The 24928-nt window shown below is 35.6% G+C and overlaps 1 protein-coding gene across 6 annotated transcripts in view; it reads right to left on the bottom strand.

Moving 5' to 3' along the window:
• The window catches only part of PPFIA2 (PTPRF interacting protein alpha 2), a 329308-nt gene that overhangs the window by 165850 nt on the left and 138530 nt on the right, over window positions 1–24928 (bottom strand). For 5 of the 6 annotated variants that reach the window (XM_061125227.1, XM_061125217.1, XM_061125246.1 and 2 more), the window contains exon 4: window positions 23052–23126. The exons of the other annotated variant lie outside the window; for it this stretch is intronic. In XM_061125227.1, the coding sequence (XP_060981210.1) occupies window positions 23052–23126 (75 nt within the window). The remainder of the gene's footprint in view (window positions 1–23051; window positions 23127–24928) is intronic. 6 annotated transcript variants of the gene reach the window in all.

The following is a 24928-nucleotide window of genomic DNA, read 5'->3' on the forward strand; positions in this document are numbered from 1 at the left end:
ACACACAGTTTGGATTTGTGTTGTTATATATTAATTGGGAAACCAAAAAGATTGAGACACTTATTCAAAATAGATCTAGGGACACTAAGCCAATAGCAATTTCACTTTCCAACTCTGGCTTTTGGATGTGAGATTTAAAAGCATCACTGAAGCATATTAAAACCTGTGTAAAGGAACTTCATGTAGTTCAGTGCGGTTCGATCAGTTCACGTGTAATATTCACTTTCAATGTCTGTCAGTGAGAATGGATAGACTAAAGACCTGTATAACAGAACTGGTCCATTGAATGATCAAATTGTTTTGAGATGAGAATCAGAGGTTTACATTGTGAGGATTCACCTCTTGTCAAGTTCAAAAAATAGTTAATTAATAATTTAATGAGTGAATCCATTTATTCTAATGAATGACTTGGAAGGGGGAAGTATATTTCAAGTTGGTGGTTGCTTAGAATTTTTACCACTGCTCTATCTCTGTTCAGTCAACAAACATTTATTGAATGAATGAAAACACACTATGCATCTTTAAAAAAAAAAAAAAAATTCCTCCATTTTGACTGACGAACCTGCCCAACACCCATTAGATGAATTGACTAGGAACTATAATTTCGCCCAGTTGTGTCCAACTCTTCACTACCCCACTGACTATATAGTCCATGGAATTCTCTAGGCCAGAATACTGAACTTGGTAGCCTTTCCCTTCTCCATTAATTTAAATGCACATCAAAGCTTCTGGTGATCTTTTGATGAAAAATATAGTATATGAACAGTACATGAATTTTCACTGCTTCCAAATTTTATATCTGAACTGATTTGGCTTATCTCTAAAAACAGGAAACTCTGTCTGACCATGGAATCTAAGCTTATTTAGTTTTTAATGATGAAAAAATTCTTTTAAAAATAATATTAAACATTTTAAGACTAATTCTTAAAATAAGAGGCCTGGAAAACTGTTATTTTTAGTTTTAAGTTTAAGACAACAGTAGCAATAGCAATAAAATTCAGATGTTTGCTTATGGTGGATGACTATAATCTCTATCTCCAACATTAACTATAGCATTCAAAATAGCTATATTAGAAATATTGATATATAATTCTAATATAAATTCAACTCCCTATCAAATGAATCTCTATTCTGTTCATCTAATCGGTATTTGAGTCATTACATTTTTGGATACTTGGTTATTCTTTATTTTTATTTATTTCCACTATTCAAATTGTTGTCTGATATTTAAAATGACAGTAAAATCAAATGCCAGCATTTTCATCAGAAGCATATAAATGGCTTCAGAAAATACAAACTACTTAAATTGGACAGAATTAGTGGATATTGTTAAGGCATTGTACAGCTATTGTAGTAGATTAGCAGCTAAGAATGGGAAAAGATGAAAGAATAGGAATAAAAATGACCGAGGAAACCGCTAGTGTGATAAAGTACAAGAATTAGTCCAGAGAACAAAAGCAAACATTAAGTCCTAAAAGAGTTTTCCAAAAGTATCAGTAAATAGGAAAACACACATTGGAAAAAATATATTTTTCATTGAAAGCAAACCTCCATTGAAAATATAAATAAGCAAATAAACAAATGAGGACAGGTGGAAAATATTCATTGAAGTACACAAAGATGTTGAGAAGGGCAAGACCTCATGTAGAGCCATAATTTGGGCTTGAGTGCTGAGAATGTTGGCAGCTACTTAGTTGAAGGTTTCAAATGTCATGGAAAAAATACATTACAATGTCTATCACCCAGGAAGATACCATTGCTGACAACTTTCCCTGCCCAAAGAGGACAGCAAAATTCTATTTAAAAATAAACTGGTGTCTGTTTAATTAGAAAAGGAGACCAGTAAGTTGAGGTGGCTTTAATGCCAGGGCAACCTATAGAAGTAAACCAAAATTTAAGCCTGTAATGCCTCAAGGTTACAAAATCGAAATGCTTAGGCTAACCAACCACGGACAGCCAAGCAGGCTTTATTTTTTAAGCTGTCATCAGTTGAATACTGTAATTTCTCTTGTTTCTGCACTGTATCTGAGGCTCACCTGTGGTGGAGCTCTCCTGATCATGCATGCCTGGTTTGACATTGCTTGATTTGAGTTGATTTGTTTTCAAATAAACTCTTACAAATTTTTAATCTGCCTCAGTTTACCTTTCAACTCTTGTGTCACAATGAAAAAAAGCAAATAGGACTTACTAAAGGTGTTGATTACGATAAAGTATCAATACTTCTTGACACAGAACAAGGCTTCCTTTCTCATACTCGCCCCAATCACTTTCCCTAAGGACCATTATTCTGTAAAGTCAGAAGTATCAAAATATGCTAATTTGGTCTGGGCTTCAGCCAAAGCAGCGGAATGACTGAAGGAATTATCCTTCCTCCTCCAAAGAAGTAAAAAAGAGGGCAAAACAAGGAGACCAAGTTATGCTGAGAAGGTCACCGGAAACTGAACAGTCCAATGAGTCCCTACATGATGCATTCACGCAGTAGCAAGTACACTCTGAGGCTTAAGAGTCTCTGTCTTCAACACTCTCAACATTTTTTATGAATTATGCTGACATGAATAAAAGCTTCTTTAGTTATTTCATGTATATTAAGCAGTATTAAAATTCATCAAGCAAATACTGATTATTAAATTAATCAAGGTAAGTCTACATAATATTAATCACATCTCTGTCATCTGTTTATTCAAGTGCAGCCCATCTGCTGTTAGGAAATTTGGGATGTTTTAGAATGAACATTCTGTTTCAGTAATCCAAACATGCTATATTTCCATCAACAAATATTTGAAAGGACCACATTAAAATTCATCCCTGCGATCTGAGTACTAACCAGGCTTGGATTCTGCTTCAGAGATCAGACAACATATTGGGACTTTCTGGGCTTTGGGGGTAGGGGAGAATGGGAAGTTGCTGCTTGATAGGTATGAAGTTTCAGTTATGCAAGATGAATCATTTCTAGAGATCCGCTGCACTACATAGGGCCTACGGTCAATGCTATGATATTAGGCACTTTAAAATATGTTAGGTATTGAAATAACTTCGTAGGTCCAAGATGAGGCCACATCAGCACACCAGAACTTAGGTAACTTTTGTGTCCTTGTAAATGCTTTGCTTGACCAGAAAAGTAGCATGTCTGATCAGCCATTGCAAATGCCAAGCCAACCCTGGGCCTTTCCACCCCTATCAAGGTGACAAATGTGGCCCCAGCCAAGCGGATGTTCTCTATTACTTGTTCTTTACTCTTTATCTTATAAAACATTTTTGCCTTCCATCTCATTTTGCAGTTATTTGAAAAGAGACTATTTCATGGGGTGTTAAATAAAGTTGGTCTGTATCAGCTTAATTGTTTCCTTCAAAAAATTTTAATGGAGGATAGATCTCATCTAAGTGTTCTTATGACAAAAGCAAAAATAAAAACAAAACAAAACCTAAAAAAGAACCGAGAGGAATTTTTGGAGGTGATATATAAGTTGAGTACTTTGATTGTGGTGATGCTATCAATGGGTGTATGCATATATCCAAACTTATCAAAATGCATACTTTAAAGTGCACTTTTTATATACCAGCTATACCTCAACAATTCTTAAGAAATCAAAATGGCCAACAAGAATATGAAAAAAATTAATCTCTTTGGAGATGGACTATACTATCCTTCCAGCACCATGAGAAATGACCTTTTCACTTTTTTCATCCAGGCAGGGCTAACACTATTAAGAACACAGTTGCTTTTTTTCCCTCCAATCAGGGCACAAGTGATAAAATTACAGGCTATGTCTTGGAACAATTCCTTTTAGCTCTGATATGCTAAGGGAAGGAGTCTTAAGGCAAAGAAAAGCATTTCAAAGTGCTTGAAAGTACTTGAAAAAATGTAGAAGGCAGAAACAGTATCCATTAGTATTTCTTGCATATAAAAAAAAGCAAGCCAGGGTAATAAAAAGGATTTATCCATTTAGTTCCTTCCTTGGAAATCCCAAAAGAAGTATACTAAACCCACTATTCTCAACAATTCCTTTTAAAGCAATCCATTTAATTGGGTTCTAACAGTAATAATCTTGTGTTATATTCATTGGCATGCATTTTGGAGAAGGCAATGGCAACCCACTCCAGTACTCTTGCCTGGAAAATCCCATGGACAGAGGAGCCTGGTGGGCTGCAGTCCCTGGGGTCACTGCGAGTTGGACACGACTGAGCGACTTCACTTTCACTTTTCACTTTCATGCAGTGGAGAAGGAAATGGCAACCCACTCCAGTGTTCTTGCCTGGAGAATCCCAGGGGCAGGGAAGCCTGCTGGGCTACCGTCTATGGGGTCGCACAGAGTCAGACATGACTGAAGCGACTTAGCAGCAGCAGCGTGCATTTTAGTTTTGTATTTATGTGACTTTAAAATGTGTACATTTTATAAAATGTCAAAATGGGAAGTGTCCAGAACTTATGTGGTCTTTATACCTTTTTTTTAATAGATGAAGAAAATGATATTTACAGAGAGTGAATGATAAATCACACCCCATACTCAATAATTGCCAGCTGGTCAGTCCCACTGTGGACATACACTCCAACTCTCCAGATCTCAATTCAATCGTCTTATTAAACAGAAGTCCAACAATATCATGGCTGAAAAGATCAATGTCAACATCAATAACAATAATATTTACTGAAAAATACTACATGCCCAGCACAGTTTTAAGCACCCTATGTGTGTCACCCACAAATTGGCACTTGCCATTGGCACTTGCAATCTGCAAGGTGTGAGCTCCAGGAGGTGTTGGCTTCACCATCTCCTGAAAAGAGTTCAGGGTGGGGATCAGGAGTGAGGTACTCTGAGAAAAACTGGCAGAACAGGTCTTCAGATAGTTAGATATTTTCAGGGGAAGATTTTATGAGCCCAACTCTCACATTTCCTCATATCTATAAAAGCACTAAAATCCTTTATGACTAGCGATAACCTTCTGAAAAATATACGTGCTGGATTGCATGGACTCCCCCTTCACAAAAATCACACATGTTCCGACTTTCCCCTTGACTCTTTGGAGCTGTTTCTCAGAGCTACCTGAAATGCTGTCTCCCAAGCTATAGTCTTCATTTTGCCCCAAATAAAACTTCACGCATAACTCTCATATTTGTTATTTATTTTCAGTCAAAAGTGTATTAACTCATTTAAACCTTTTGACAAGCTGATGAGGAATATTCTATTAGAATTGAGGTATTGGGCTTCCCAGGTAGCGCTAGTGGTAAAGAATCCTACTTCTAATGCAGGAGACATAAGAGGTGCAGGTGGGCATGGAAACCCACTCCAGTATTCTTGTCTGGAGAATCCCATGGACAGAGGAGCCTGGCAGGCTATATAGTCTGTGTGGTCGCAAAGAGTTGGACATGACTGAAATGACTCAGCACGCATGCAATTGAGAGAAACAGGTTATAAGGAAATTGCCTGTAGTCAAGAGCTAGCAAAGAACAGAACTATTCAGCGGGAAAATAAATTCCCCCGGGTGGAGATTACAGCTCCTGTTTCGAGTGTGCTCAGGCCTTGCCTTTCTTGTAATTGGCCAGGGCAGAATATATGCACAGCACTCAGCTGAATAATCTATCCAGAAGGAGGGTTTTGTAAAACACTTGCTACTTTCTCTCTGCTTGCCAACACTAACTTCTAACTGCTCTTTACTACCCACTTTTCACAGAACATTTCATATTTTTGTCTCTTCTTTATTGTGATATAGATCTCACTGTGTTGCAATCTGCAGTTTATAGGTTTTATGTCCTATATTTATGTTATATTTAGATCAAGATTCTTAGCAGTTCAACATCATCATCATGCTTCTTTAACCATTTTTCTAGATTCCACGCATCCATTTTAATATATGATATCTGAACTCTACTTAATGCACTGTGGTATCCTAAATGGGAGGGAAATCTAAAACGAAGGGGATACATGTATATGTATGGCTGATTCATTTTGCTGTCCAGTAGAAGCTAACACATCATTGTGAAGCAACTATACTGCAATAAAAATGAATTAATAAAAAATAAATTTAAAAATAAATAACTCAGTGTAAAACAAATAAATCAATTAAATGCAGATCCCATTTTAATGAATCTGCATTTTAATATTCTTTCAGTGGGTTTCATTATTTTAATATTAAATTAACAAAATTAATATTTTAATATTCCAACAGGGGTGACTGTTACACACCCCTTTTGTTTGAGGACCAATGCACATGAAGTCTTCAGGTGCAGAGGGTTTTTTCCTGTCTAACACTGTATGGCGGGCAGAGGCAGCAGCCCAGTGAAAGACTGCTGAAGGCTGTGACAGAGTAAGCCTCGGGACATGACCCATGTGACCGTGTATTGTGGGGGTGGCCAACTACAGCTTTCAGGCTGCCTATTTTTGTCAGGCCCGCAAGTTAAAAATGGTTTTCACATATTTGAATGGTTACAAAATATCAAAAGAAGGATAATACTTTGTGATACATAAAAATGAAAAGAAATCAACTTTCCACTGTCCATAAATACATTTTTATTGGAATAGGGCTAAGCTTATTTATTTACATAATTGTCTGATTGCTTTTGCTCTGTAATGATAAAGAAGCTGTGATAAAGAGCTTCCAGCCCACAGAACCTCAAATATTTACGAGCTGGTCCTTAATGAGAAGTCTGCTGATCCTTGGTGTAGCAGCTCATGTCCATCTCTTTTTTTTAAAAACTATTCAAGTGAACTTAGGAAAGACCAGAATTATAACTCTACTTCCTGATTTTTAGACTTATGCCTTCTATTCACTTTCATACATTATTTCTAATCTCATTTAAATCAGTAGAAACACAGAATAAATTATCCCTGAAAAGGAATTATTTGATGAAGTGGAGTTTTTTTCCCACATACTCTTCGCTAAACTTGTGTCTAAATAGGAATATTTTAGATGACATTAGTTAACATTACAAATGTAAGAACTGAGAGAATGTAGAAAAAAACTAAAAATAAGTGTAGATGATATTTGCAATGCTTTCTATTCATAGCTCTGTGTAATTTGCTTTATAGAATCTTTCTCTACCTAAACTTAATTTTAGATTTATAAATTTCTAACATCAGCTCTTTGAGAGCAGGGAGTTAGTTACTTCTTACTTGGTCACCGGTATGTCCTCAAGACCACAAACAGTACTTGGTAGCTGTCCAGTAGATTCTGAAGAGTACTTATTTAGATCATGAACTATGAAGTAGAATTCTGGGTCTACCACTTTCTGACAGTATGACCTTATTTCCCTTCTCTGTGACTTCTTCCTTTTCTATAAAGTGATAATATTTGTAAAAGCTACATTTTGTAATCGGCAGACTGAGTCAAACCTATGTCTGTCTCCTATAGTTTTTCTCTACTATATCCCTCCCTACTCTAGTTCTCAAATCAGAATTACACTATTTAATTTTTAAGTGTAGATAGTCAGGCTTCATGCTAACAATGAATCAGAATTTCTGGCTGTGCTTGTATTTTTCAAAAGCCCTACAGGTGAGGCTGGTGTTCACTCAAGATTGAGAACTAGTGCGCTAGGGTGGACAGCCTTTCTGTTCTTCCTCTGTGTGAGAGGCTTCTATGTGTTAGAAAGAATACTTTTTAAAAGGATATCAGTGGGTTTCTCTTTTTCTCACATTGAAATATTAACTTATTTTCCTCACCTAGTCATTTTGTTCTTGATACAACAGAAATATCAGCAAGGGTGCAAACCCATCCAATTCCTTGGATAGAAAATAGCTATTTCTCTGGGAATCAGTGGGAATTAATCACTACCTTGTGAAAAGTTTTAAAAGGTAGAGATGTGAAGAAATGAATAGAATCAAAGAAAGAACAGTTGCTCAAATATTTACTAGCTGTGTATTTTAGGCGAGTTACTTTATGCTTTAGAACCACGTTTTTTGCCTCTTTAAAATTGTGACACCACATGCTGTCTTATAAAGTGATGAGGCATTAGCAGGATCTCAATAAATGCTCACTGTTAATAGCAGCAATTATCTCATAATGTGGAGTTCCACAAACGTGAATGTGAGGAGGGTAAATCAGAGAAATTTCCTGGAAGTGCATTAAAACAGAGCACTTAAGTGCTTGACCCAGTCCAGTGCCCCCAAATAGTAGGCTCCCCTAAAATATTTCTGACACTATAACTGTATTGCAGTTTTATCTTAATAAAATTATATTTTCTTTCTCCACTCCTTTCCAGGCTTTTCTCCCTCCCTCTCTTTCTCTCTCTCTCTGTCCCTCTCAGTTTCTTGTTAATTGGTTTTATAAAACTTTCTCAACACATACTCTGATTCCACTTACAGGTTTCTCTCCCTCCTTATCTCCCAATCTCAGTATTTTCTGAGTGGAAAATAACATATTGGCTTTATGAGCATGTTATTAAATAAGGAGATACTATCAACACTAATCATTCCTTAAAAAAACTTCAGTTAGGATAGACAGTTAAGATGATCTCTAGTGTGTAGTGAAGAATTTGGCTCTGCCTGAAGAGAGATCAGGCCTCTTCCTATAGCTTTTGGAGGTAATCTGCATCAAACTTGATAGGAATGTCTTCATTTAGAATGAGGTCTAATTATCTAACTACAGAGGATCATAGGATGGGGTTGGTCACACTTAACAGTCTTAAATCAGGACTGATAATGTCAGTAAGACCAACAATATGATTTAGGAGGGCTTGTGTCTTGACCTGAAGTCTGAGATCAACCACATGGATAATCAAACTATCAATTTTGCTTATGTAATAAGTAAAATAAAATTCAATCAAAACTCTGGAGAGTCAAAGCTTGAGTGAACTTCCCAGCTTGGAGAATTATCTCACATCAGTTCTAGGAGGGTAATGTATACTGGGGACAATGAAAATTTAGCATTTGAAACCCTCCCAGACTCTGCCCTATGGACTTCCTTCCTTGGTTAATTTTGAGCTGTATCATTTCCCTGGAATAAGCCATAGAGGTAAATGTAATAGCATCCAGTGAGTCTTCCTAGCGAACTCCATAAACTTGGAGTTAGTGTCAAAAGTGAGGCCAGTCTTATGAATGACTGAGTCCCTGGACTTTGAAGTTTGGCTAAATGCTGGTAATGGTGTTAAAGGCTTGAAGGCTTATACCCACCCTCCCCCCTTCCCAAATCCATACCTTGAATCCAAACCCCCAATGTGATGGTTATAGGAGGTAAAGCCTCTGGGAGATGATTAAGCCATGAGGGTGGAGTCCACATTAGTGGGATTTAGTGCCCTTACAAAGGAGACTCTAGAGGTCTCTCTCATTCATTCTGCCAGAGAAGGCATCATCGATGAACCAGGAAGCAAATTCTTATCAGACACCAAACTTACAAACTCTTGATCTTTGATTAGGTAGCATCGAGAACTGTGAGAAATAAATGGTTGTTTAAGCCACCCAGTCTACAGTAGTTTGTTTCAGCAGCCCTAAATGTTAAGAGTCGGTCACAACTTAGCGACTAAACCACCACCACCAAAGGCTAAGACAAACAAACAGTATATGGCAAATATAAGCTGATCACACTTGAGATGTTTTCTGCTACCAAGGTTTTAAAAAGTAAAATTATGAGCAGTCAAATTAATAATTACACACACATTGACATATACACACAAAACAGATTAAAGAACTTCATGCAAACTTTCTGTCCATATATTTCCTTTTAGTATGACCGTAGCTCATTTATTTGGAACTTCCAAATTTCTCAACATTTGAGATCCATTGTCCTTCCCTGCCAAAGTGAAATGGGAATAGAGAAGTGCTACAGAAATCCTCTGATTTTGTTTAGTAAAAGTGAGGTCTCAAATTTTCTACACTGAAAATTTAGGGACCAATACAACGCTCTCAAATTCAAATTCAAAGTAATGCTCAAATTTCTCCAAGCTAGGCTTCAATAGTACATGAACCAAGGACTTCTAGATATTCAAGTTAGATTTAGAAAAGGCAGAGGACCCAGAGATCAAATTGCCAACATCTGTTGGACCATCGAAAAAGCAAGAGAGTTCCAGAAAAACATCTGCTTGATTGACTATGCTAAAGTCTTTGACTTTGTGGATCACAACAAATTGTGGAAAATTCCTAAAGAGATGGATTACCAGACCACCTTACCTGACTCCTGAGAAATCAAGAAGCAACAGTTAGAACTGGACATAGAGCAATTGACTGCTTCCACACTGGGAAAGGAGTACATCAAGGTGTATATTGTCAACTTATTTAACTTATGTGAATACATCATGTGAAATGCTGGGCTGGATGAAGTACAGGTTGGAGTCAAGACTGCTGGGAGAAATATCAATAACCTCAGATATGCAGATGACACCACCATTATGGCAGAAAGCCAAGAGGAATAAAGAAGCCTCTAGATGAAGGTGAAAGAGGAAAGTGAAAAACCTGGCTTAAAACTCAACATTCAAAAAATGAAGATCATGGCATCTGGTCCCATCACTTCATGGCAAATAGATGGAGAAACAGTGGGAACAGTGACAGACTTTATTTCTGGGGGCTCCAAAGTCACTGAAGATGTTGACTGCAGCCATGAAACTAAAAGACACTTGCTCCTTGGAAGAAAAGCTATGACAAACCTAGACAGTGCAGTAAAAAGCAGAGACATTACTTTGCCAACAAAGGTCCATCTAGTCAAAGATATGGTTTTTCCAGTAGTCATGTATGGATGTGAAGATGGACCATAAAGAAGGCTGAGTGCTGAAGAATTGATGCTTTTGAACTGTGGTGTTGGGGAAGACTCTTGAGAGTCCTTGGACTGCAAGGAGATCAAACCGGTCAATCCTAAAGGAAATCAGTCCTGAATATTAATTGGAGGGACTGAGGCTGAGGCTGAAGCTCCAATATTTTGGCCATATGATATAATAAGCCAACCTACTGGAAAAAGACCCTGATGGTGGGAAAGATTGAGGGCAGGAAGAGAAGGGGAAGACAGAGGATGAGATGGCTGGATGGCATCACTGACTCAATGGACATGAGTCTGAGCAAGCACTGGGAAATGGTCAAGGACAGGGAAGCCTGACGTGCTACAGTCCAGTTCAGTTCAGTCACTCAGTTGTGTCCGACTCTTTGCGACCCCATGAACTGCAGCAAGCCAGGCCTCCCTGTCCATCACCAACTCCCGGAGTTCACCTAGACAGCTGCAGTCCAAGGGGTCATAAAGAATTGGACACAACTGAGTGACTGAACACAACAACCATGATGCTCTCATGCTGTTTACTTCAGGATTCCAGGTAGAGTTATACTGTAGTTTACACCAAGGGAAAACATTTAGATGCAAGGTCTAAAATCTAGCAATCAAATTTATCCAAATAATTGCAAATAGCATCTAGATGTTTTAATGTGCTTTTTTCTATACAGTTAAATGTGTAATTTCAACACAATATAAGGCAGTTCAAATGCATGTTAATTTAACTAATTGATTTGTGTGTGTGTATGTGTGTTCAGTTGCTGAACACTGAACACTGTGTCTGACTCTGTGATCCTATGGACCACTGTCCTCTGGGCTCCTCTGTCCTTGGTATTTTCCAGGCAAGAATACTGGAGTGGGTTGCCAATTCCTACTTCTGGCAGTCTTCTGAACCCAGTGATCAAACCTGTGTCTCTTGCATCTCCTGCATTGGCAGGCAGATTCTTTACCACTGCACCACCCAGGAAAGCCCAATTGATTTAATGCATGTCATTAACTAATGTCTGTTGCATTTTTCTGTCAATATAATGAAGCCACGATCCTTGAAGTAATCCATAGAAACGCAACAAATATAAAGATGTCATGATGAATTTAAATAACTATTAATAAGTAAACTGTTGATTTAGAAACAGTTTTCATATATAAAGAAATCTTGTTATTAAGAGAAAGGCCAGGTAGTCGTGTGCCTACCATTAAACACTAAAATCTGAAGTCTTCTGATATCCTGGCTTTGGATCCCTGCTGAGTAGTGACAACATGCTAAACAATTCACTTATTTCCTTGAGGTTTCAGTTTCAAAATGCAAGAAATAACTATACTTTTCTCATAGGTTGTAATGATTAACTGAAAAATATGTCTGTGTGTGTCTGTGTCTAATGGGGGGTATGTACAGTGCCTAGCATAATGCCAGGCACACAATAATCTCCCTCAGATTTGCAGGTGTTATTATTTTTACAAACTGAATAAATGAGTAAATTGAAAAGTCATATATAAAATTCATGTAGTGCTACAGAATCATCCTATGAATGAATTTATTTTTTGTTTCTTTAATAAAAGGGGATTTTGTTCTGAGTTCAAGTAAAGCACTGCTATTGTATCATCAAGTTTGCACTGTCAACAGAAGAGAGTTTTCATCTATTTAACTAATTAGCTAATATTCACTTTTTAAACCTAATAAAAGTAATACAACTTAAGTACTTCAAGTTTACAAAGTGTTTCCTTGTATACTATTTTATCTAAATATCATTACTCCCTTGAAAGATAGGCTAGCCCAAAATTTATTAATATTCCATTTCACAGATGAAAAGGCTTAGGTGCAGAGGTTAAATAAATTACCATGGGTCATAGAATCAATAAGTGATACATACAGGAGTCAACTCAAACTGAAATCTTTTGATGTGAACTTAATATTCTTTTTTAATTTGTACTTTGTACCTTGTCTCTTACTAAATTCAGTACTATACTTAAAAAGGATAAGTAATCTTGCTCAACTTTTTAGCTTTAAAGTTAATAAGAATATGCTAATAAACACATGGGTAAAATAATATCCATCAATTATGATGTTTATGACCAAAGTATTAATATTAATATCAAGCATGATTTTACTACTAATAGAAAAAAGTAATTCATGATCTCCATGTGCAAAGATAAAATAACCAAGTCTGCTATCACAAGAAAAACAAACTTTATACTTTCATCAAAGAAAAGATTCTAACCAAAACACAGACTTTTAAAAGACTTGAAGACAGACTTCAAATGTCTCATAAACAACAGGAGACAATTTTAAACTATATTTTAAACAATTGCTTCACACAGGTCTAGAAAATAGTAAAAATAATGGAAGTAGCAAATAGCAGTTTCTTTAGCTCTCTTTTCACTGCTGAGATTTAACATACATTGTTGTAAGATGTCTTGACTTCTTTCTATTTGGGAAATATTCTTTGTACTGGAACAGTACAATTAGCAACAACAAAGAAGACATTTTCTATTGATGATAATAATTTGGGTAATTTACAGTTTCTATATTTAATGTTCATAATGCAGTATCATCATAAAGGAATATCTAGAGGTGTCATAGGGAATTGTAAGCCTTTGTAAACAACTATAGGTTTGACAATGCTGAAACTTTGAGTTTATCAATATCAAGCAAAAAAGCACATCCTTCACTATGATTAAACGCTTCCATTAAATAAAATCAATTAAGAATTACACAATTTTCTAACTCCAAATGATACAAGTCCAACAGGAAGAGTAGGTTCCCAATAAGTGGCTTTATGGAAACCCATAATAGTGTGCAGACAATCTAAACACACCATGTCAGAGGATTTTTCATTACCTTCAAGGGATCTAAGTTTGCAGCTGCAAGGATGCCATTATCTTAGGCAAACACTGTTGTCTTTTAAAAAGTTTTACTGATGAACCTATTTGCAGAGAAGCAATGGCGAACAGACTCATGGACACGGCTGGTGGGGTGGGCAAGGAGAGGGTGGGATGTGTGGAGAGAGTAACGTGGAAACATACGTTACCACATGTAAAATCGACAGCCAATGGGAGTTCACTCCACGGCTCAGGGAACTCAGACAGGGCTCCTAACAACCTAGGCGGTGGGGTGGGGAGGGCGTGGGAGGGAGGTCCACGTGGGAGGGAACATGGGTAAACCTATGGCTAATTCATGGTGATGGCAGAAACACACAATACTGTAAGGCAATTATCCTTCACTTAACAACAAACAAATAAAATAAAATGCAAATAAATAGCTAGGAAAAAAAAAAACCCTGAGCCGTGATGACTTGCTTCAAAGCTAATAAAACATGAAACTTACATTAGACTTTCTGTTGGACTGAGAATTCAAGTTGATCAAGGAACTTACTGATAATGAAAAGTTTCATTTACTAATGGTGAAAATAAACCAACCAGTTGAATTAGGATATGTTGTATACATAAACATGTAGGAAATCAGAAAGCTGTTTTAAGATTAATCATTTTAATAAAGGCAGTGAGAGACATAAAATATTAAATCTGCTTTTATCTCATAGAACTGGGAAAGAGAGAGAATGAAACGAACCAAGAAAATGAGCAATTGGCAAAAGGTCTATCAAAGTAAATAATTACCAATTTTAGGATTATGAAATAATGTAACTCAAGAACTTTTTTGGTGGTGTCCTTTTCTATATCTGGACTTTTCCACTCACAGAAATGGCAGGTTTAATTTAAAGAGAAAAATTACTTGGTCATTTCATTAATTCTGCAAACAAGTGATCCTACAAACTTCGATAAGTATTGATATCAGTTCCCCCAAGGCAAATTTTTCTAAGTACTGCTCAACCACTTTTCCACTTTCCCCCTGGTTCTTCTGGTTTATCTAACCAAATTTCTTTCTAATTATTTAAATATTGAGTTGCTCATGAATTTCAGAAGCTTCCTGAATTTTACTCCTGTCAAGTTTTAGGACAACATTTTACCTCTGAACCAAAGTCACCTGAGACAACTTTAGTTTCATATTTGTATCTCTTTCTTTCAAATTATGATGAATAACATAACTTCATAGATTTAGATAAGGAAATACCATGATGAATCCATGTTGTTTCAGTTCATAAGTGCTGTGGAAACTGGCTTTATTTAATTTGCTAGGGTAACTTAATGAGAGCTTCCTCTGAGTCTACCATCCTACCCCAAATTGTCCTTGCTTTGTCTTATTGACTCTTTGCCATATTCTACATTACGGTATTCTCAATCTTTTTAAACTCACAAAAGTAACTCTGTTTCCACCCTCCTTAGCAGATAATCCATTTCCTTGGGATGACCCTCTGATAAAATTCCTATGTCTGCTTTCCTCTCCAGATCAAAATCTTCATTCATGTCTCTACTACACATTCCATTTTCCTTCCCACAATTCTCAAAGGAAGGAGTTCTACTACTTGCCATTGATCTCCAAATCACTCTTATCCTCTTCCCTGTTGTCCATCAATAATCCCTTCTTTCTCCTTTTTTGTAGTGGCTGTAAGTATCTTCAACAGACTGTCACTGAATATTGCCTACTTATTTAGCTTTCACCCTCCTCTCTCCTTCATTGCTAAACTTCTCAGATGAGTATTCCTCAATGTGTCCCATTTTTAGACTTCTAATTTACTCAAATTCTTTTCATCACAGACATTCCATTATAGTGCCATTATAGTTTCCTTCCATTACAATTTACTATAATGTCTTTGCAAACATTTTCAGAGACTTTCTAATTGCAAATCTAATAACCTCATATTAGACATAATCTCACAACTTTCTATGAAACATTTGATGCTGCTGACACATCCAGTCTACACTTAAAACTGTCTCTCTCTCCCTCTTTCTATCATTGTTTTTGCTTCAAGGACTCTTGACTACTTTTTGGTGTAGGTTTCACCTTTGCCTGTAGTTATATACCTTTTCCACATCCATGGATTCAATACAGTACTGGTTCTTAACTCAAAAGACTGTAGTGATGATTAAAAGTATAATGTACTTAAAACAATGGCCATATTCCAAGGTTCCATAAACTCCTCAAATGTGAATTTGCTGTCTCTAGCCCCTCTCATCATCTTGATCCAGTATTCTGAATGTGAATGATACCTGGTTTGCCCATAAAGTTCTTTAATTTTTCCTTAGGAAATAAGACTTCAGGAATAAGGCTGGTTGTAGATGAAATAACATTAAATGCTAATTTCCTTAAGATAATTCTTATTGAAAGTTGATAGATTCAGTGGCTGGAATAAAATAAAAACATAGAATAAAAGCAACATAAAAATACAGTCTACAACTAAATGTGCCAGTTCTTTTTAGATATAATACAATCATGTAGAAAAGCTTTTAAAATAAGTACAGCTGTGTACTCAGTGAAATTAGTCTGTCAATTGAACTTTTACTGTAGCTTCTGAATAATCCATTTTGTCTGACTTAATTAAATAATTAAAAAAGCATAAGGGCTTCTGCTAAATCAGAACACATTGTTAAAATGTAATCTATTTATTCCTCTGCACTTCCCTTTATTGTACTTTTTTTTTCTTTTTGCAGTTTTCCAGTTTTAAGCAGTAACAAAAGTACTCTTTAAGAAATAAAGACTTGATTGCATTTTCTCTGTCTAAAGAATCTGGACTCACTTTTTTAGGACAATGGCCTGGAAGATGTATTCAATGTTAACAGTACAGTCTGCCCTTGTGGGGCTATTCAAAGAGGCATAAAATAACAGCAAATTTTCATTACGTATATGTATTTATTTACAATGTTGTTTTGATTCTTTCATTTATTAGTATTTCCCATTAGTAAAAGAACTTTAGAAATGCCAGATTGTTCAAGTTCTGTATTTTGCAACACTAGTCCTGTTTCTTTCAAGAAGCAGTAGTGATTTTTATCTGAACTATAAACACAGTACATTGACTCAGACATATATTTTTTAGCTGTAACTTTTGTATGCTAAACTGAACATTAAAAATCTGATTATATTTCTTCCCTCTAAAAAAACTTGTTGCTGATTCACCATTGTCTAGAGGACAAAGCCCAGGCTCCAGGCATCCCAGACTCAGGTCTGCCTTTCTCTGCAGCCTCGTCCCCGTCTCTTTTCTTTTCTTCCTCCAGCTTCATCTGACAAACTCGTAGTCACCCTCAAAATTGTAGGTAAATATTTTTCCCTAGGAATATTTAAAAATTTTTTCCAGCTTTATGGATATATAACTGATGAAAAACATTTGTAAGTTTAAGCCATACAATGTGGATATTTGATATATGTATATATTATGAAAGACTACCACAATAAGGTTAACTAACTGGAGTGGGTAGCCTTTCCCTTCTCCAGGGGATCTTCCCAACCCAGGGACTGAACCCAGGTCTCCCGCATTGCGGGCAGATTCTTTATCAACTAAGCTATCAGGGGAGCCCTAACTAACATATCTAATACTTCACATTCATGTGTGTGTGTGTGTGTGTGTGTGTGTGTTGAGAACATTTATGACCTACTCTTAGAAAATTTCAGGTATACTACACGAGTTTGAGCAAGCTCCAGGAGTTGGTGATGGACAGGGAAGCCTGGAGTGCTGTAGTCCATGGGGTCACAAAGGGTTGGACATGACTGAGTGACTGAACTGAACTGAACTGATAAAGAGTGTTGTGAACTATAGTCACCATTCTGTATATCAGATCTCCTAATCGTAATCATCTTATAACAGAAAGTTTATATTCTTTGACAAACATCTCCCCATTTTCCCCAAACTCTAGCCTTTAGCAACACCAATCTAGTCTTTCTGTGTGTTTGACATTTTTAGAATATGTATATAAGTGAGATCACACAGTATTTGTCTTTCTTTGTCTAACTTATTTCACTTCGCATAATGCCCTCAAAGTTCATCATTATCCATGTTGTAAATGGCAGGATATCTCTAGGAAGTTTTTTGTAATACCATCTGCTTTTCCTCATTCATTCCATACAATTAATTACTACTAAAGCTTACGGTTTCATTTTCACTTTAGTATCATTGTATTATAATTAGCTTTTGTTGTGATAAACAGTATATAAAATTTGCCATTTAAAACATTTTAAGTGTACAGCTAAGTGGCAATAAGTACATTTACATTGCTATATAGTCATTACCATTATTCAACTTCAAAAATTTTCTCGTCTTCCCAAACTGAGATTCTAGGCCCCTTAAATAGTAACTCTTCATTATAATTAGTTTTTACCATGTCTATTTTCCATAACAGATTTGAAAAAACTGTTGCTTTATTAATATCTGAGTTTATCAATATATTTACACCCAGTACTTAATATAATGGCTGGTAAACAGAAAATGCTCAATAAATGTCTGTTGAATTGATATATCATGCTCAAAATCATATTTCATTATGTCAGCTGCCATATCAGATTGTCAACTTTCCAGCTTTACTCCATCCTAACCCCATAGTTTATAAAAAGGAAAAAAAAGTACACATTTTCAGTGGATTTCACTTTACCAACACAAACACCAAAACCAAAAATAAAACACTACAAGACAAAAACAAAACTACACCTTCAGTGCTTTTTAATTTCACAAAGAGAAATTCCACATTCTGAGCATGGCATTCAGGGTTTTCTAGCATCTGAGTCCTATTATCCTCTCTCCCTTCCTCTTCCACATCTTTTCATACCTAGATTCTTACCAATACAATCCATTATTTCTGAAACAGGCAATTTCAGGTTTCCTTAATCATGCTGTGTGTTCAGTTTTAAATGTTTCCCCACAGTTTTGAAGCCAAATCATAGTCTTCCTTCATGGGTGAAACTTTCTCTTATAATTTGGTGCAGAATGAATACCCTTCATCTCTCTGCTCTTTCACACTTTGTTTGAGTCTCTATTTTATATTTATTTAGTTTTGTACTAAATTACATTTTACTTATATGTTTATATGTTTGTCTTCATCACTGGAGGACAAATTATATAAACATTTTGTTATTGTTGCTTAGTCACTAAGTCATTTCTGACTCTTTGACACCCCATGGACTGTAGCCTGCCAGGCTCCTCTGTCCATGGAATTTCCCAGGCAAGAATCCTGGAGTGGGTTGCCATTTCCTTCTCCAGGAGATCTTCCTGATCCAGAGATTAAACCTAAGTCTCCTGCACTGGCAGGCTGATTCTTTACCACTGAGCCACCAGGGAAGTCCATATAAATATTTGCATAATGCTTATTTATCATTTCATTTTTTTCTATTTCTACCATCAGAGACTCACAGAATTTTCTGCATACAGTAGTTACTCAATAATTATATTTTGAAAGGACAAACACCCTTATTTAATACATGTGATCAATATAGCGCTGTTTATTGAGCATGATGAAGGCTGTTCCAACTACCTAATTAAGGAAACACCCAAGGAACAATGTGAAAACACCAAATAAACGGAACTCTATACAATGCAAGCTGACAAATATATATTGATCACAAGGTTTATATCACTGTACTGAGTGAAATAAGAACAAATAAGCAAGACATAGCCCACTTTCTCAGGGAACTAACAATCTAGACTTAGACAGGTATATAATAAACTCTAATACTTGTTTAACAGTCAAAACAAATATTGAAGCAATGAGATTAAGCAATTTAAACTAAGAAGCAATGACTGCTGGCAAGAAATCATAAAAGATTTCATTAAAAAGGTGATATCTGAACTTGAGTTTAAATGGGGAAGTATGATTTCAATGGGTGAATTGGGGTTGTGGATACATTCCAAGAGAGACATTAATGTAACTAAGATTTAGAGTCAGGAAAAATGTTGACTGCTTTCAAAAACAATGAATACTATAATTCAACAAGATGTTAGAATGACTCAGAGAAGAGTTAAAGGTGATTTTTAGACTAGGACCACTGAAGAGGTGCTCAATAGTATATTACAGGTCTAGTAGTAGACATCATTATATTATTAATATTCATAAATATGTAAATTTTCAAAAAAGCAAAGAAAGTTCCAGAAAAACATCTGTTTCTGCTTTATTGACTATGCCAAAGCCCTTGACTGTGTGGATCACCACAAACTGTGGAAAGTTCTTCAAGAGATGGGAATACCAGACCACCTGACCTGCCTCTTGAAAAATCTGTATGCAGGTCAAGAAGCAACAGTTAGAACTGGACATGGAACAACTGACTGGTTCTAAATCGGGAAAGGAGTATGTCAAGGCTGTATATTGTTACCCTGCTTATTTAACTTATATGCAGAGTACATCATGAGAAATGCTGGGCTGGAAGAAGCACAAGCTGGAATCAAGATTGCTGGGAGAAATATCAATAACCTCAGATATGTGGATGACACCACCCTTATGGCAGAAAGCAAAGAAGAAATAAAGAGCCTCTTGATGAAAGTGAAAGAGGAGAGTGAAAAAGCTGGCTTAAAGCTCAACATTCAGAAAACTAAGATCATGACATCTGGTCCCATCACTTCATGGGATATAGATGGGGAAACAGTGGAAACAGCGGCAGACTTTCTGGTTTTGGGTTCCAAAATCACTGCAGATGGTGACTGCAGCCATGAAATTAAAAGATGTTCACTTCTTGGAAGAAAAGTTATGACCAACCTAGACAGCATATTAAAAAGCAGAGACATTACTTTGCCAACAAAGGTCTATCTAGTCAAGGCTACGGTTTTTCCAGTAGTCATGTATGGATGTAAGAGTTGGACTACAAAGCAAGCTAAGCGTTGGAGAATTGATGTTTTTGAACTGTGGTGTTGGGGAAGACTCTTGAGAGTCCCTTGGACTGCAAGGAGAACCAACCAGCCCATCCTAAAGGAAATCAGTCCTGAATATTCATTGGAAGGACTGATATTGAAGGTGAAACTCCAGTACTTGCGCCACCTGATGGGAAGACCTGACTCACTTGAGAAGACCTTGATGCTGGGAAAGATTGAAGGCAGAAGGAGAAGGGGATGACAGAGGATGAGATGGTTGGCTGGCATCACTGACTGAATGGACATGAGTTTGAGTAAACTCCCAGAGTTGGTGATGGACAGGGAGGCCTGGCATGCTCCAGTCCATGGGGTCACAAAGAGTAGGACATGACTAAGTGACTGAACTGAACTGAATATGTAAATTATATCACTATGTTAGTAGTATATTAATATGGCATAGATTACATTATATATCAGAAAATATTATGATAATAATCAGTATGAATGGAGCTTTGCTTAGTAGGTTTATCCTTGAAGAATTATACAGCAGAAACCCTATTGTAATATCCCAGTTGAGAAAAGGAAGATTTGAACCATGGTGGTTTCGATGTATATGGAAAAATCAGAACAAATGAATGCAGGATAGACTGTGGATAAGGTTAAATGCATGGATCGAAACCCCCTGAATGCATAGAGCTAAGATAAATTCAAAGACAATCATACTTTCAAGTAGGAGAGAATAGTGATACATTAGGAGAAATAATCTCTCTGGATTCACTTGTAAAATAATAGTAGTAAGCCTGGCATGCTGCAGTCTATGGAGTCGCAAAGAGTCAGACACGACTAAGTGACTGAACTGAACTGAACTTCCAGTATTATTCTGCTGATATGTGTGTATTTAGCCTAAAGCCTAGAGATTTAAAGCACTCAATAAATATTAGCTATTGCTATTATTAATTTACCAATAGAATAAATATGGAAAATGGCATCTGACTCTAAAATGTTTATTATTTCATTTATTTATAAATATAATGGAAAGTTACTTAAAAAAATCAAAGACTATAGAAATATATAGTACATGTTTGCAAACACCAAAGACAACTAATGGTAACAGTTTGGCTAGTTTTTTTCCTAGGCCTATAATAATGCATTATTTTCTTAATTAATTAATTTTTTAAAATTGTATTACTATTACTAGTAGTTGTGCAAAATCGGGAGCTATCTGTGCAACTTCTTCCTTTTTCCATAATAGAATTCTTTGGTGCTTTCAGAACAGAACATATAGTTATCTCATATTCTTTTTAATAAGACTCCTTATTTCATTTCATTAGTGTGCCACAGAGAATCTAGGGCCACTAGGGAAACCTAGGGAGGCCCATCAGCCCACATGGCAACTTTTTGTTAAATAGAAAAATTGAAATTGGTGCCTATAAATGTTTACAGTCCCTTTAATGCATGTCTTCATTATTAAATCTTAAACTGGTTTAATCCTTGATTAACGCTTGCTGGACACCTGTGGCAGAGAACAATCTATACAAACATTAGCAGAGCCCTTGAAGATGCCAAACCAATTTTTAAAATCTTTAGTGGAGCTCAGAAAAGAGCATGAACACTGAGTTATAGATTTGGTTTCTTTTTCACAGGAGTCATGGTTGAAATCTTGGATGAAGGAGATATGTATGAAGTCTCCGAAGAATAGATTACATAAAGAAAAGTGTTAAAGGATGCTAACTCCAAAATCATCTGTGAAAATGGCAAATGCATTATTTCTGAAATTTAAATTGTTAAGCCTAGAACAAACAAAAGCCTATAGAAGCTCATTTAATTAGCCTAGCTAATTTTAAAAAACAAGGGAGTTGGTACCAGACAAGATTTTTAGCATGGTTGTAAATGTATACTTGTTTGTATGTGAAATGCAAATGTAAGTATTATTTTGTTAAGAATCTCTTGGTAAAACGTATAATTAGGGACACTGACCTCCCACTTGCTTAAGTATTTAAAAAGAGGAAGATTTTGCTAAATTGTTTAGTAATAATAATACCTGTATTTACATTCCTGGAACAGACTTCTGAAAAAAGGTAGCCTTGTAAATAATTATCAGAGAGAAGGAATGAGACAGAGAGAGATGGGGCTATTTTGGTGGCCTGTATACATTTACTTTGAGATCCATCTATCTCTCACTCATCTATATCTTATCCAATGACTCAAGTTCATTGGTAGACAAACAACCAAGGAAATAAATATTCTAAAGGAAAGAATTAAATGTAAATCGCATGGATGATTATAAAATACTTTCTTAATGTCATGAATGAGAGCAAAAGAGTGGATTCAGTGATGCCACTAAACATGGGCACAATGCTTCATTTGTAACAATTTCCTAATTTAACAGATATTTGACAAGTTTTCCAGTTTTGAAGCTGTGTTTTACTTCTTAAAAGGAATGGCAATCTGACTGCAGTCTTTCTAAATCCCCATCTCAGTACCTCTCATATCACTAGCTCTTGATAATTTTCCTTTCATCTCTTAGTGACAGATCTGAATCACCAGAAATCAGAAAACATGATTCTGGCAACTAGTTTGAACAGGCCTTGTTCAGTGGCATATACAGAATGTAATTTATTTTTTGTGACAGTTTTAATAAAAGTGACGTGAAACACAAGGGATATAATGTTATAGATATTGCACCTCAAAAGAGGAGAAAGTTTGGTATGTTACCTCCTGATTAGCAGCAGCTAGTTCTTCTTCCAGTGCAGAGACTCTTTCTAAAGAAACCCTCAGTCGCTCCCTTACCTAGAAGAAAAACCAAAATATGTGCAGTAATGTACATCCCATACATATTGAACTGTGCTGAATCCATTAATATTACCAGAGACAGTCACATTTGGCAAACTATTAAACTATTTTTAGCCTTAAGTGCTCAGGAATACTATGACTATACTGTCACTTTACAATATGACTGTATCAAGGGATTTTTCTTGTAAGCAAGTCCTTCTAGTGTTTCGATTAAGATCAACTCCTCTTGTACTGAATTCTGATACATAGTAAGTGGAGGCAAAGTTCAAAAGCTTTTTATGAATTCATCTGAAAAACAGTCACTGATTAATCATAAGATACAGGCAAAAAACTTTTACTGCCTTTAAAAATAAGCTTTTTTCCTTTGATGTTTAGTACAAAATAATTTGTCTAAAAGCAAAGGATTCTTAGAACCTGAAAATTGTTGCCCATTGCTCACAAAATTAATTTTGTATTGGTTAGAGGTCTACATTGTTATTGAGGGATTGGAAAGTATGCAATTCCTCTGGAATTCCTAACTACTTTTCAGATACCAAAGGTTAAACCATTATATTTCACAGAACCAAAGAATGCACATTCAGTTTGAAAGTAATGATTTCCAAATGTTTCATATACAAATGAAACTCAGAGAAGAGTTTCTTTGATCTTTGTTTTCTTAGAACTTCTAAAATTGTTTTAGTTATCATATGTTCAGGTTTGTAGATATGCTTCATATTAAATGCATCAAAAGTAGAAAAGCTCAGAGAAAGAAGTTTGGCTAAACTAAAATAAATGACTACAGCAGTTTAATTTTCCTTAAAAAAATCAACAAAATTTATAGATTTAATTTAAAACAGAATTCATGGTGAGTTTTAGATTATTTATGATTAACATTGATTTTCCATGGGAATATAACAGTAAGCATTTATAATACGTAATTATATAAATATATAATAAAGTTCAATTTTATCAATTTATTAATGGTATAGTTTAATTAATAGTCTTTTTCTTTTTTAAAGTAAGATTTAACTCGGGATATAAGTTAAATACACAGAATATCTAGAAACCTATACACATAATAAATTTAAAATTGAAGTACATTTTCTAGTTAGCAGACATAAAAAAACAAGTGATAGCTTATGAATCTAGACTCTAATCAGAATTAAAAAAAATCTCAATTATTTTAATACAGCATAATGAAAACTGAAATTATTGAGGTGACTGGGTGTACTTAACTCACGAAATACATCTTAAATAAGAAAGAATTAATGCCTGAGTGGAGTTTTAATACTAATTTCATTAATATTTTCATTATATTTCATTATGTTTAAAATCTGAAAATTAGTAATACATGCATAAATGGATATTTGATATCAAGTATAATTACAGAAGATCCTTCATGATATTTAAGTATGCCAGATTGGCTGCCAGGTACCAATGCTGTTAGACAAATATCCAACTGTTCATAAAAATGCATGAAACTTATGCTGATTAATAACTGAACAAGAGTGACTTAGAAGGAAATCTTCGATGATTTGACTTGGGAAATACTTTTTTCTATGAGTGCTTGGAAAGACGCAAACAAAGTAAATATTCCAAAGGCATGAAAATGCGGAGGACTGCTGGTATGTTGAATGCAGATATCAACAGAAATATTAGTAGATGTCCTTGATATTTAACAGGGGATGATTGTAAAGTTTTATGCACCATTTCCTAAAATACTAGATATAAAATATGCATATTCTGATAAAAATCTAAGAATCTTGGTTGATGAGAAGAGCAATATGAAATAGTCGAAATGTAGATTAACCTCAACATAT

This window comes from Dama dama, chromosome 3 (genome assembly GCF_033118175.1).
Source record: "Dama dama isolate Ldn47 chromosome 3, ASM3311817v1, whole genome shotgun sequence".
NCBI classification, from domain to species: Eukaryota; Metazoa; Chordata; class Mammalia; order Artiodactyla; family Cervidae; genus Dama; species Dama dama.